Genomic DNA, 15,555 nt, shown 5'->3' with positions numbered 1-15,555 from the left:
AAGGATCTTTGCCCCTCCCTTTCTCTCCAGGTCCCTGAGATGGACCCATTCCTGAGGTGACTTTTTTTTTTTTTTTTTTAACAGAATCCAGCTGGTCTTTCCTGCAAGAGGCCTGTTTCAGTTTTAAAACTTTCTTTAATGTAGCTCCCACTTGAAAAAGACATTTTCCCCCTAAAGTGTCAGGCGGACACCTTCCCGCATACATAGATCCTCTCCCACGTTTATATACGTGCAGGTGCACGTGCGCACGTACACATGCATACACGGACACGTGCACACCGGCGCACTCACACGCACACTGGCACATTCACATTCAAAAGCGAACGTTTCCTCCCACCAGTACGCGTCTTGCTCCCACTTTGATTACTCAAAAGCGCCAGGGTCTAATTCTGTCCCAGCTGGAGCACGCCCTAAGTTTGGGAAAAGGCCTTGTTAGCACGACGGCTTCGCCATCGTTTTGAAATCCGTAACTCCCCCCAGCCAATTTGGGGTGCTTTCTTCCTGTGCCCAGGAGAGGTTCTTTGCCCCTTCTTTAGGAACCGAGGTAAAGGTGAGCTGCAGTCTGCCACTCACGGCTCCACCCGGTCAGGGGCAGCTGGTCCAGCTCAGTTTGGGAATTTGAGCCTGGATTCACTTAAGTCCGGGGAAGCAAGCGGTGGTGAGGCCCTATTGCTAAGGTTCCCCAAGCCATGCGTGGGTGGGATTAAGGGAGCTAGAATTTTTGTCCTTCCAGGGCGACCCTCGCACCTTAGGAGTATTTCTTAGTGCTTGGACGCAGTTTCGGTGAGCAAGGCTTTCCAGCTTGTTTGTTATGTGGACATTAAGTACCAGATTTCTGCGAGGTTTGGGATTTGCCCCTGTAGTTGCTCCAGGAGAAAAAGGGAGAGAAGTGGAGGAGGAAAAGAGGACTTTTTATCCGGAGAGCTCCGTGCAGGCCCCATGTAAACTTCTTACATCAGTTTAAACTGCAGGGCATAGGGACTTGCGTCTGGAAACCGCGTTTGTCCCTGGCGATTTCTGGGAACCAGCAGCTCCTTCTCCTCCAGCTGCTGGACCGGAGTAGGCGCTTAGGTTTCAGCAACTCCACCTCTGGACCTCAATGCCCCCAAGCTCGACTAGGAGAAGAAACAGTAGCTCTTCCTCAGGGTCACAGAGAGCCTGGTTTTGGAGGGGGCTCCTGTTCTCACTGTCAACTGAAAGTGACTTCAGGCTCCCTAGCCCCCAGATGCCTAAAGAGTAACCTCCGGCCACATCTGCCACCCCTCCCCCCTTCCCAGTCCAAGCTCTCCCGGCCGCCTCTTAGCTCTCTTTCATTACTTCTTGGCCTCCACCAAACTTCAGAAACAGTGTTTGCACTTAATTTTTTAAGGACATAATATTGTCCTGGGACACCGCTTGAGTTTGGGTCCCTCTTCGTCTCCAAACCAGTGACCAAGATTTTCTTTTGAAATGCAAAACAGACCCATCCCGTTGATGACGTTTCTTAAGCATTTGAAGTGGCCTTGTCCCCAAGGATATTAGGGAGTCCTTTATGATCTTGAGACAGCCAGGCTCGCCAGGGCGGCCTGCACGTGCCTCCGGGCACCACCTGCTAGGTTTCTGCTCCTCCCCTGCTGTCCAGTCTTGAAGAAACCACTAGTTACCGAGCTACATGCAGCAAAAAGATTGGTCCCAATGTCGAAGCTATTTCCAAAAGCTACTCTCCTGATCGCTTATAGAGAAGTCAGAAAAAAATAGGGCAGTTAATGTTGCGGGGGTTTAATTGGACAAGAGAGAAAAAAACAAAACGATTATTAATTGTGTGTTTTATACCAAAGGGCAATATACGTCTTGAATTTTATTCTAAGATTTATGTTTACACAAAACACGTTTTTTGTTGATCTTAAAAGTTGAGTTGAAACTACAAAACAAACGGTACATACATATTTGTCATTCAACTGAAAAGTCCTATTTTCTCTTGAGTTTATTTTAAGGAAACAAGTTGACCCTTAAAAAAATTAAGAAAAGTGGCACTTTTTAGATCAGGAAGAATATAAAGTTAAGTCACAGAGAAAGTTTTTCAAGCGGCAATCGAGTTTTAAAATTTATTTTATTTGTGAAGTTTTAAAGGGTTTAAAGGTTAAATTTATAATATAAACACATACAGAATTAAAATTCAATGACCTATTTTAAAATAAGTATCAAAAGAACAAGGGGTCTACAAAAAAGGGGGGATGATTTTCCTGGTAATTTATATGGGCGACTGAGTGATAGATAATGTAACATTGTATTCCTAAATGTAGGTGATTTAAGTATTTTAGAACCTGTCACCAATAAGAAAAATCCACGGAGTAAAATTTGAACCTAATGCTATGCTCTGCACAGAGCCGGCGCTACTAAACGCGGGAATTTTCAAATGAGAAACGACCGACTGGTGGCTGTGAATTCTCTCTACCTCCCCAAATTTTCCGAGTTGTAGCAACATAAAGTCATAAGAATGTGGGACCGGGAATTAAGACTCCTGTAAAGATTCTAGATATGCTAACTTGTGGTTTTCTCAGTTTAAAGACAGAAGACTCCGCCTTTCCAGGCCCTGGCGAGAAAAGCTGGAGATTACAGGCCTGGACAAGGCTTGTGGGAGGCAGCCAGAACCATAGGGTTCAGCCAACGCTAGGCTGGCACATCCAAGCCAGATGGCGGCGCTTTTCACTCCACGTTTTTTGCTACCATGTAAGGAAGTGGGCGCGGGCAGAGCGGAGTCGGTGCCTCCCGATTGGCTATCTGTCTCGGGGATTGACAGGTTCCTAGGCTCCGCCTCCACTGCTTTATTGACACTAATGAGCAAGTTCTTCCCACCGCTCTCCTGCCTGGAAGTGCTGACAGATCAAGGCAACAAATTTCAATTACAATCCCTAATTTGTGTCCGCAGAGTGTTTTTTTACCCATGTTAGCCCTTTCTGGCGCATCAGTCGAGGCAGATCTTGGAGCAGCAGGAGGAGGTGGAGGGGGTGGGAGCGAAGGAGTGCATCAGTGAGAGAGCGGGAGAAAGACTGAGGGAAGGAAACTTGGCGGTCTCGTCGCTGGTTCCTCGGATCCCAACACCAGCGAGAAAGAGGAAACGACAAATTTCTTTTTGCCCGCGGCAGGGAAGGGGACAGATACCGAAGACCCCCCAAGAACTGTTCCGTTTTTGGTGTGGCAAGGAGAGCGAGTGTGTGCGTGTGCCCGCGTGAGTGTATATGAAAGAGGGGCGGGCGGGCACCGGGCGGAGGGGATGGCGGAGAAGCGAAGGGGCTCGCCGTGCAGTATGCTAAGTCTCAAGGCGCACGCCTTCTCTGTGGAGGCGCTGATCGGCGCCGAGAAGCAGCAACAGCTTCAAAAGAAGCGGCGAAGGCTGGGCGCGGAAGAGGCGGCAGGGCCCGCGGACGACGGAGGCTGCAGCCGTGGAGGTGGCGCGGGCGAAAAGAGCTCCTCAGAGGGAGATGAAAGCGCTGCGCACCCACCGCCAGCTGGAGCGGCGTCCGGGCCAGCCCGGAGCAGCACAGACTTGGAGCCGAGCTGTGCGTCCCGAGGAGCTGCTGGTGAGTCGGCCCCTTCCAGCCCAACTTCTTTCCGGCGCGTCTCTTCCCAGGTCCCGCCCGCCCGCAAGGCGGCGGCGAACCTGAACTGAGAATCTGTCGGTGTGTGTGCGCGCGGGGTCCTTAATTCAGCCAGGGGCGCCTTGGCCTTGGGTGTCAGATACAAGGCTCCTTCACAACCTGGCCACCCTAGATAAGGTTAAAATGCAGCTTCCAGCCTCGCCCAGCAAGCTGCCGCCGCCCACTCGGCGAGTCCAGCACCGACAGCCGCGGCTGTTTGCCGAGCGCGGAGATGCCAATTCGTGCTTTTCTCTGCTGCCTCCCTTGGGGTTCCAGCCAATGGGTGCTCCTTTTTCTTTCCTAAGTTTTAAAAGCCTAGGGCGGGGGGAGGGTAGAGCGACAGCATAACCCCCCCGAAACCGGAACGAATGTCCTAAACCGTTGGTTTAAACCAGGAAGAGGGCGGCGTATTTGCAAAAGTGGTTTCCCCGGGGGTAGTTGAGCGGTTCCCTTCCCTATCCGTCTGGATTCTCTTGCCAAGGCCGACGGCGATCGCTCGATTGCTTTTTGCGCTCTTCTCGCCGCTTTGCTGCTGGGCTTGAAGCGCTAAGCGTCCGGGAGCGGGGTCTGAAAAGGTTCCTGGAAGATGCCTCAGGCCGAGCCCAAAGCGAGACACCTCAGAAGCCTGTCGCGAAGGGAGGCCCCCGCATTCGCGACTTGGGGCGGGGGCGCCTGGCGCTTTGGCGGCAAGCGCTTCGAGGAGCGGGTTCCGTAGGAGGCTGCCTTCGGACTGTACCCCGGGACTTGTGTCAGACCGTCGGGCGTGTGTCCTACACCCTGCGGCAGCGCGAAAACTTTTGGGGCCTTGGCCTTGCAAAGCCCCTCCCCGGGGTTCTGGATTTGTGGGTCTGGAGGGCCGAGCGCCCCGCCGGGGCTGAGAGGCACGTCTATAGATGGGACAGTTCGCTCGGTGTCCCCGAAGGCACTTGAAGCTTCCCCTTTTCCCTCAGTACTTTTCTTCTCAACCACCCACCGAGGGGTCCCTCTTTCCGAGCGGCTTCCCCTCGGGGAGCCCTCACCGGTCCTTTCTCTGCCCTTTGCTGTCCAGGCGGCTGTGAGGACGGCTTTCTGCCGGGCGCTTCCCCGCTGGCGTCCCCAGGAGGCTCCCCAAAAGGGTCCCCTGCGCCTGTCCTGGCCCGGCCAGGGACCCCGCTGCCCTCTCCCCAGGCGCCGAGGGTAGATCTGCAAGGAGCAGAACTCTGGAAGCGCTTTCACGAGATTGGCACCGAGATGATCATCACCAAGGCGGGCAGGTAAGGGGCGAGCTGCAGCGGACGCCCCCACCGACCCGGACGGTGGCTTCACCCAGTCCTCGCCCGGGTACGGAGAAGGGCCTGCAGCGCGGCGGGAGCTCTGGGTCGCCTTTTCAGACAGATGCGACAAAGGCCCAACCATAGTTCACTTTTGAGGCTGACTTTCCTATTTATCACCAAAAGCAGTCGGTGAAGGGCTCAGCCCGGCCGCCCACTTGTTAGTGCCAGGAGAAAAGTGTTGTCGCCGCTAATGCCTCAACTATCGCGGCTGATGTTCCTCACGCAGGGCCGTTAGAGATTCGAGGTCATATTTACGTCGAACCAGGTATTTATTTAGGCTCCAGTTAACAGTTCTGGAAACAGGGAGTACATTCTTCTCCTTCCTCTTTTAAAAAGTTTTAAAAACCGTTTACTCTTTAGCAGACTATGATCTGCCATTTCAGATTTGAAACTTCCAGGTTGGTTCTTTCTCAGATTTCCTGGCACTGAGAACATGATGTATTGTGCTCTTTTGTTATTAGAATAGGATGAAAAATCCCTGAAATTATACAGTAATATATATTCAATCATGTATAGCTGTAAGAATAATTACCCTGATTTTTAAAAATCCTTTTTGTAAATCTACAGATATGGGGTTAAATTTTTTTTCCTAAAGTCCAACACATAGCCTTAATTTTCAGAAGAAAAATAAAAATCTGTAAGAAATTATCTTTTTTAAATATGAAATTTTCATATCCATCAGTAAAATAAATGGATTTGTTGGCTAGATCGTATTATTTGGAAGGCGGATGAAGAGATATTTGATATTCACATTTAAAATTTTCAGTTCATTTAGTGCAATGAAATCTATTAATGATATGTTCCTTAAAAGGAACTATAAAAGCACACACAACTCTTTCAGGGAGTACACATGGTAAAAACCTGGATAACATAAAAGTATCTGAACTTATTAGAAATTACAAAAACATATTTTATTGAATCCATATGCTACCTTCTACATTTTCACAGAGCTTTTATTAATGATCCAAATTCAGTTTTCAACAACACAAAGCAACAGTTGTCTTATAAAGGATGTAGTTAAAGACCTTTACTCTTTATCTTACAGGTGCACTGAAATAACACTAAAACAGTCTGCATATTAAACTGTTCTCATGCTTAGTTAGGAATAATGGACTTTCCTTTCTCTGAAAGTGGTCTTTACTAGCATTATTGTTTTAGAAAAAAAAATTGGTAAATAACTACTAAAATTTGTTATAAAGCTAAATTAGCCAAAATTAGATTAATTGAAAGTCCTAGATGTAAATCAAAGATGAATTTTTAAAAAGGAATTTCTGTATTTTTAAAAAATATGTAAAATAAAATTTGCTGTTCTATTTCCTGCTGCTGTGCCCTTTTCAAAGGATAGGTACCTTTTGATATATATCTCTGGGAAGCCAAGAGAAATGGGGATTTCATTTGTTTTAATTAGTGAAGGGTTGAGTAAGATTGGTTAACATAGAAAGCAGTTTTAAGGTGTGATGGGGGAAGGAATTATTTGGTAAATATACATTGTGTTTAGTTTCTGCTTTCAATAAAGAAGTTTTACTATAGCTTTCAAATTTAGAGTAACTTTTGCACTTCACCTCTACCATGCTGCAGACAGGAAGTCCTGTCTCAATAAAGAACATATTGTTTGGTTATAGCATGGCACATTGGCTCCTTGTGGTTTTTTATAACCCCCTTTAAAATTTCACATTATAATATATTTTATCACTTTCAGAAATTTGGAATTTCTATTTCTACCATTTGGTCCATTTTATTATTTGTATTATTAAAGTAAATATGCTTACTGTCTTTGTTTTAAGAAGTGAAGTGCTTGCTTTCTTTAGTGCCATCACTCCCTCAGTGTAGGAGTAGTTCTTTTATTTTTAGCTCTGTTGACATTTTAATAAACATGGAGCACATGCACACAGGGTGCAAAAATTACGTTTTGAAACCTTAGTTTAAATATGTTCTATGTTCTGACACTTTGAATTGCATTACCGTAAGGAAAGCTATGAATTTGACTGCATTAAAAATAGAGATTAGAGAAGATATTTTGCTTTAATCATTTCTCCATTCTTAATCACAAACAAAAACAAAACCCAATCTACTTTCTCCTTTCCCTTTTAAATAGACGCATGTTTCCAGCAATGAGAGTGAAGATCTCTGGATTAGATCCTCACCAACAATACTATATTGCCATGGATATTGTGCCAGTGGACAACAAAAGATACAGGTACAGTGATTGGATACATGACAATAAGAAAAATTGTAGGACTTTGTAGACTAGTGCCTGTTTCATTTGTGACTACTATGAACATTGTTTCTAGATCCATAGTCCATTGTCCATGGATTTCAGCAGCCCAGATGATGTCTTCTCTTTCAGGAAAATGTGGAAACTGAATTTTTGTTTTGTTTTTAATAGATACAGAAATGTCTTCAAACATTGAAGACTTTTAATAGGGGCCCATATGGTATTGCTAAACAAAATATTTTTTATAAAACAGTTGATAAACTAAATGTATTTTTTACATTGATTCATGTTTCAGTTAGGATTCTGAGAGGAAATGTTAGGTAAAGTTTGTAGATACACATTATAAATTTTCTTGATTTTTTAAAAAATTGACGTTAATTTCCTTTATCTTTTTATATTCAAAATTATAAATGTTTATAGGCCTTTTCCATTTAATATGAGAAAATTATCTAAGATTTTCTATAAAAATGAAAAGTAAAATTTTTATAATTCATTTATATTAAGGCATCTCTAAAATGGCAATGAATTGTTACCTCTTGGACTTTTTTGGTTGGTAGTTAACAATTTTTAAAAACATTTATAATACTTTCATTTTGAAAGAGTACATTTATCTAGACATTAGGTAAACTTTGAAAAGATGTGTGTTCTTCAGTTTCAAACCAAATTTTGTTCTTTTTTTCTTTTGTAAGATAGTAAATCAGCTGTTTTTAATGGCAATGCTTTTTGTTTTTCTGAAGAGTTAAAAACACTAACATTTCAAAAAGGAAGTTTTGAGCATTGGAAGATTAGATAATGGATGCTGTTTAAATTTTGCTCCTCTTTGTTTCTTTTTAAATAGAGTGTTTAGTAAGTTTTAAAGTGAAATCAGATTTGTTTTTTCTCACTTAAAAATTTAGGGAGTTGTTTTTGCAGAATAGCTTTATGATGTCAAAAGTATATAGATTTCTGGGGTTTGGGGTTGTGGCTCAGTGGTAGAGTGCTTAGCTTGCACATGTGAGGCACTGAATTCAATTCTCAGCACCACATTAAAAAATAAATAAATAAAACAAAGGTATTGTGTCCATGTTGAAGTAAAACAAAAAAATTTTTAAAAATATACAGATTTCAATTTATATAATGGCATATATGAAATACTACAAAAATGGATAATAGGAAGTTTTATTCCAGTTTTGTGTATAAGTTGTATTTTATACATTTATTGACTTAATTTTAATTATTTAATTTTAACTTATTTTAATTTTAATTGATTTTAATTAAAATAATTCATTAGGAAGTTTTGCTTAAATTGTTGCATAACAGAAGCTAGAAAGCATAAAAGTTTATTCTTTAAATGTGCTTGATTTAAAACTCATATGCTAATTTGTGCTTTGTGCAGAGGGAGATAATCTAATTCTTAATGAGCTAGGAAATTATTCCTTTCTCTTTTAAGTTTGTGTCCTACCTATTTCTTCCTCCGAATCTCTTCCATATATTTTAGATGTTTTATTTTACTTAATTCATTCTTATCTAGTCTCTCACAGAAAGTATGTAAAATTTACATATTATTATGATGATGTTAGATTTTAAAAGATCCAACTGTAAAACATAAATTTGCTTTCACTTTTGTTGCTCCCTAAAAAGAAAGTTGTATTTAGCATATATATTTAAACTCTTTTATGAAGAATGTGTAACATGTAGCATTTATCCTCTTAATGACTATGAAGTCTTAAACTACGTGATATATATAATTTTGCAATATTTTGATAGAGCATATAACTCTATTTTGGTAGTAAGGTAGTCATATCTACAGTGCAGTGTTTGCTTGCATTTCTAAGATTTCCTCTTTGCTTTCAAACTTTTTCAGTAATACTAAAATTTTTTTCACTTATTCTTTGATGTCAAGGACTGGTGGTGTTTGGTCAAGTTAAAATGATTGCCCCTTATCACAATGTAAAACAAGTAATCACAAAATACCAGAATCAGAAACTTATTTATTAAAATAATGTACTAACTAAAGAAATGTTTTAAAAATTACTCATAATTTTTTGCTGATGCATTTTCCCAAGAAAAGGAATTAAATTATAGAAGGCATTGAGCTCAAAAGGGAATGAAATGTCACCCTACTTAAAACAAAGAGTCTCACCAGAGATGTGATGAAAATGTTTCCTGCTGTTTTTAAAAGCAATTTGTACATTACACAGGTAGAAATTTCTGAAACTATTTAGTTTCAGAAATTATTGCTATAAATTATATACCATATTTTAATACTCAAAGGTAACAAAAACATCTAGGACAATATCATTTTATACTCTTTCATCACTGACACACTAGTTTCTAATTTTTAATTTTTAAATTAATATTAATAAATTACTGTCTGAATATAGGTTTAAATTTTAAGATCTTATGTTTAACTTGAAACATTGTTATTTAAATGTATTCTTACTGAATCCTATATATTTGGTATGTATAATTAAACAGCATAGGACATTTTGTCTATTAGAAAAGTAACATTTATCGGTTATACCATCATTTTCAAAGTATTATTTACATCTTGATTAGTGGTATTTGGAAACTATTTGAAATAATTTTCTTACAAGAAAGAGAAATATCAGAGGTGAATCAAGGCCTACATTTAATATTATTTAAATTTAAAAAATTAAACTGAATACTTTATCCTAAATTTATAATGTCATAACATTAGAAAAAAATTCTAAATAACAGATAAGACTGTTTTCCTATAAAAATATGATAATTTCCTCTCACCTTTCTATTATCTATCCCACCAGATTGTACATAGCCTAAAATGGGAAATGATCTTTAAGGAAGTATGATACTTTAAGATAATTGTCAAATATTTTGAGGTTTACTAAAAGATGATGTTGACAACTTCATAGTTTCTTCATGTCAGATGAACAATGGAAAATATCACACTATAGATAGAATTTCTAATGTAAGTGTGATTCATTAGAATTAAGTTACTTGAGTTTATGGGGGTGATAGTGTGCATATTTTTCACTAAGCTCTTAATGTCCTACTTACTGTGAGTTGTCAATAGGCCCCTGAAACTTCAGAAAGTTTTTGAAAAGCACTTGAAGGCTTATTCTGGGTATAAAGAAGAAATAAATTTATTTTAGACATTAAGTGTGCACATTTGATCTGATACTGTTGAGCTGGAAATTCCAAGAAATAAATAGTCCATAATCTGAAAATCCTGTCTTTGCCTTGTAGGTATGTTTACCACAGCTCTAAATGGATGGTAGCAGGTAATGCTGACTCCCCTGTGCCACCCCGGGTGTATATTCATCCAGACTCACCTGCCTCCGGGGAGACTTGGATGAGACAAGTGATCAGCTTCGACAAGCTGAAGCTCACCAACAATGAACTGGATGACCAAGGCCATGTGAGTAGATGGCCTCTGTAATACACCACCATTGGATGGCATAGCCAAATCTATGCTGTGTTTGACTGAAGGAAATGGACACTTCTAAGATCACAATATTACTTTCCTGGTTGATCAGCATGTGCATAATCTGTCCAAAAATCAAGATTATATTTGCATCAGAGACTATGCTTTTGGTTTTGAAGTATAATATGAAACATATAATAGGTTAAAATTAGATACTGCATTTGTATTGGAGAGAAAAAACCCAAGGCAGAGACTTTTATTTTAGCCAAAATATTTGTGTGAATCTCAAGAGGTGCTAGTTATTATATTCTAAATATAAATACTACTTAAGAGTTGGGTAAATGAGGATAATGATTTATTGTATCCTGCCTGCAGTCACTTCTTTTCTCAACAGAGGCTCATTGCTTCTCAGTACTAGCCCAGGCTTTTGCTATTTGTGTGTCCCATCTGCAAGCTCCCAGTTGTTTTATAATGACATCTAATATGTCAAAATATGTTATAACAATAATTCCTTTTGTTCTTAAAACTGGTTAAACATGATATGTAAATTAAAGTTCAGCCATTTCAATAATACAGTCATTTTTAACACCTTATTAATTTTATGCAGCATGGTTCTTACGCAAGATTTCTATTTTATTATTTTAATAAATAAGTAACCCTGGATTTAAGCTGATTTCTGTTCAAAGTTAACATTTCTATTAGGTTTCCATTATTTGAGAATGTTTTGATTGATGCAGAACTGAAATGCCTTAAGGAACACATAATACATAAAAGGAACAGCAATGTGTTCATTTCTCAAAGGAGTAACATAAAGATTGCATATTTATGAGCAAACCTTTTAAAACAAAAATACAAACTCATAAATTATAATACAGTGATGACAGGATATGGTTTGCAAGTTGCTAGACAGTGTCTTAAACACTTTACCTTAATGAAAACCTTTGAGAACTAATTTCATTATAGTACATTTGCAGTGTCTAGATTTTTAGGACACATCTAGTAAAACCTCACATTGGTAGTGCTTTTGTTTATTAATTATTGCCTTTTATGATTTCAAACAGAATCAGAAAAAATAATATAAATTTCTTTTCTGAATCCAACTTCATGCCCTACATTTTAGTGCATTATTTTATTTTCCTTCTTTTTATTCTTTGTGATCATTTCTACAATCTAATATAGTCAAGTTGTAATGAATATTCTTCATTTCAGTTAAAAAAACATCAATTTCTTCTTTCTCATTGTGGGAGCTATTTGTGAAATGTTGGTATGTTGGTAGCATATTCATTGAGAGTTCCTTTTTAAATTTTTCTTTGTACAGGAAATTTTAGAAAAAATGTCACTTAGCATTAACTATTTTGGAAACTTAAAAGTACCTTACCCTTTTTGAGTTTTCCTAGTATAAGAATATATCTTCTGAAGTGATTATTGGATCCAAAAGCTATTTTACTGTCATATATAAAGTACAAAACTTCTAAAGTCAATAAATCCTTTTATAGTTCTGATTCTTTCAGTCCAAATTACTGGCTTTATATCCAATATCTAATGTATTTAATATTAGATGTAGATTTAGTGATTTATTATGACTTTTAATGTTGTAATTTTGTATTGGAGAGAAAGGACCCAACTTGAGTTAATGCTGTTTTAACATTCTTCAGAAAATACAATGCATATATGTGTATATGTATATATGTGTGTGTGTGTGTGTGTGTGTATACACACACATACATACAAAGAGTGCTACACATATACATATAGCTAAAGAGAGAGATTTAAATAATTGGGTCATGTGATTGTTGGGGAGCTAGCAAGTCTGAAATCTGTAGGGTAGGCTGGCAGGCTAAAGAGCCAGGGTGAGTTGGTATTGCACCTTGAATCTGAAGGTAGTCTTCTATCAGAATTTCCTTTTCCTCTGGGGACCTCAGTCTGTTTTCTTTTAAGGCCTTCAACTGATTGTATAAGGCCCACCCACATTATGGAGGATAATCTGCTATACTCTAAGTCTACAAATTTAAATGTTAATGTTTCCTAAAAAATACTTCCACAGAAACACGTAGACTGGTGTTTGACCAAATATCTGGGTACTGTGGCTAGATAAGTTGATACGAAAGTTAACTATCAATATAATTTATTTAAAACATAAAAAGACAGGTTACAAATTGAAATTCAGCTCTGTAAATCTAAATAATTGAAACATTTTACTATTAGAAAAATAAAACACAGCAGAAACAGGTAAAATTTAGAAAAGTGTATAATTTATTTGAGAAATTTTTTAAGACTGGGCAGGATGTACTAGTTTAATAAAAGAAGGTAGTTAATGTGTGTGGAGAGTAGGGAGAGAGCTATTTCTATGCAATTTGGAAGCAAGGAAACTGCCTTTGTAAAAATGTATATACCTGTCAGTTACACCAGAGGAGACTGTGTAAGGGAAAGTGCTCTTTTCCATTAATCATTTTAAAAACATTGAAAACTTTGTAAAATGTAGTAAAAGATACAAAGCTATGGTCTCTGCCTTTGGTGAGTTTCTAGCCTAAATGGGGAAGGAAGGGATCTTTTATACAGTTTATCAATCCTGCCAGCTCAGAGAAGTAGAGATCTGGCCTTGAGAAATTGGGTGGGCTTCCTGTAGAAAGGTGTCTGTTATGTTTACTTAAAGTGTGCACAACATTAAAAAATTAACTTTGGCACAGAGTATATTTCCATTTTGGATTCTCACTAAAGTTTCTTTCTAAATACTCCCTGGTATTTAGAAAGTTGAAAAGTCACTTTGGGAAAACTATGAATGTCGTATCTCATGTGGTCCTAGGTCTAGTCACAGCCTGTGAGAATCTGCAATGGCAGTGCATTAAATTAATAAAAATTCCAGACTTACATGGACTTCTCAAGTCACAATGCTGTACGCTTGCACATCCTTAGCAGAGTAGAACTGGGAACTGGGAGGATAAAAAATATAGGAAAGTAATTTAGCAAGTCACTGCTCATTTGAGTCCACAATTTTACTAGAAGTTATGGTACCTTCCTTTAGAATTAGATGTGGGTGCTGGGGAAGGCAGAAGCTAAGTGCCTCCTCTGTGTCATGAAAGGGACTATTGAATTAGAAAGTTTCACCTGAATGGTATGGCTGTCTTGGTAGACCCTGAGTCACATTCACCAACAGAACTAGGAAATAAATTCCTAATCTCTAATCTATCCTCATTTTGGGTCATTGATCCCTACCTGATCCTTGGAGAATCTTTAAGTTTTATACTGACTTTTATACAAAGCAAAATTCGTCCTTGGGCTATCCACGTGCAGATTGTTAGTATGCTTGGGTTGGTTAAATTCTAACTATGTGCGTGTTTCCCTGTCCACATGGATCTTGCCATCTGAAGGACAACATTTAGATAAGCATCTCCTGAAAAATTAGAAGACATTTAACAGGAAATGGTGCAATTTAAACCTCAGCAGAATTTGTACCCATCGTGCTGGGATGCTTTGGAAAAGTAGCCTGGCAAGACCAGGAAGTCATCTTCAGGGGCCTGTGGGAGGACTTATATTGCCAACTGCTAAGGACTCAGAGATACAGGTTCCCTCACTCACTATCTTCCTGTTTCCTCCTTGGGAATTGGGTGGTAAAGCAAGATATTCCAGGGGAGTTTACAAAGTTGGTGGGAGGAATTTGTAGTGACCTAGAGTGTGGTACAGCACTTTTGTTGTGATCATGGGAAAGTTACTTCACCCTTTGAGGCTTGGTTTTCTCATGGGTTATATTGGAATCAGATAACTTTGAGTGAATCAGGTGAGCTGATGTACATGAAAGTACTTATTTTTAAGGTACTTAAAAATTACTTATTTTATTTTGTCACGTATAAAACGAAAGTTAGGCATTCTTGCTATAGTTTGTGAGTCAGTTGTTATAGCTTTGTCCCCTATCATTTAAAGTCAGTTGGTACTTGGTATCACCAAAAATGCAGGGAGCCAGGTTTTTATTATCTGTTCCTTCTTGGTCTTTTGCTTGACTTATTCTAACATGGGAATTTAAGTCATCTGGAAAATTTCTAGTCAGCAGGGAGTTTCCCTATTCAGCTGTTCTGCAAGACTAAACGCAGCTGCCTGTCTGTCAAACCCCAGGCACTTTCAACTCATCAGATCAGAAATAAATAATATCACACTTCTTTTGACTCAAATTTAGTCTTTAAAGTAGAAGGCATGTATTAGCCTGTATAGGCGGAAGTGTTCTGCATTTATGGACAAAGGTTTGTGTGACTGTGCTAATAGGTAAGCCCCAAATCCTCTGTCTAAACAGAACAGAGAGCTTAGAACATGCACATCAGATGTAATTATTTGAGTTTCAGTGATGGACATTATCATTGTGGTTTCCTTTTTTATAAGCCCAGTGGTTCTCCTGGTTCTGCTTGTTCTACTTTATAAGCAAACTGAGATTGACCACTCATCATTATAATTTTGATAGCTCATTAAAAAGAAAATAATGCTATCTTATAAAGAAAAATTGAAACTTGTTTGGCATTCTCTAAAATAATTTCAGAAATACGCTGAATTCTTATAGATAATGTTGAAATTATATTATTTTGCTTGAATAATCTTCATATTGCTATTGACAATGGCTTCTTAACATGTAGACAGAGGCATACATTAGTCATTTCTATACCTTACCCTAATATACTGTACCTGAAGTCATTTTTGAATTGGTAAGAACATAAATTAATTAATTAAATGTGTATACCTACTTGGAGAAGTTTCCTTGAGTTATCAGAGCCCTCATAAAACAGGAACTTACTTTTCATTTTCTGGTGAACAGAAAACCCAAATAAACTTTTGTTTCCTTCATTCCAAGTCAGTTCATTTCAATCTTCAGAAATTGTGCATTTGTTTTTGTTCAATTAATGCAAAGTAGTTTTTCTTTTGATCTGTGATTTGTTTCTAAAAGCTATGATAATTCTCTCTGGGTTTTTATCAGAGCTGTTCTTTGCTTACCATAGGCATTTTGTTTCTTAGCTTGGAGAAAAGGAAGAATTTTCCCTCAAGCTC

General features: G+C 38.8%; 1 protein-coding gene across 1 annotated transcript in view; it reads left to right on the top strand.

Annotated features, from left to right (window-relative positions):
* Nucleotides 1–2,266: 2,266 nt before the first annotated feature.
* Nucleotides 2,267–15,555, top strand: part of TBX18 (T-box transcription factor 18) — a 30,671-nt gene continuing 17,382 nt past the window's right edge. The window contains exons 1-4 of the mRNA XM_081294406.1: nt 2,267–3,560; nt 4,666–4,870; nt 7,026–7,127; nt 10,353–10,524. Of these exons, the coding sequence (XP_081150532.1) occupies nt 3,254–3,560; nt 4,666–4,870; nt 7,026–7,127; nt 10,353–10,524 (786 nt within the window). The 5' untranslated portion in view covers nt 2,267–3,253. The remainder of the gene's footprint in view (nt 3,561–4,665; nt 4,871–7,025; nt 7,128–10,352; nt 10,525–15,555) is intronic.

Source organism: Spermophilus citellus (assembly GCF_964194105.1).
Source record: "Spermophilus citellus genome assembly, chromosome: 5".
NCBI lineage: Eukaryota > Metazoa > Chordata > Mammalia > Rodentia > Sciuridae > Spermophilus > Spermophilus citellus.
This window is presented reverse-complemented; position numbering and strand designations above follow the sequence as displayed.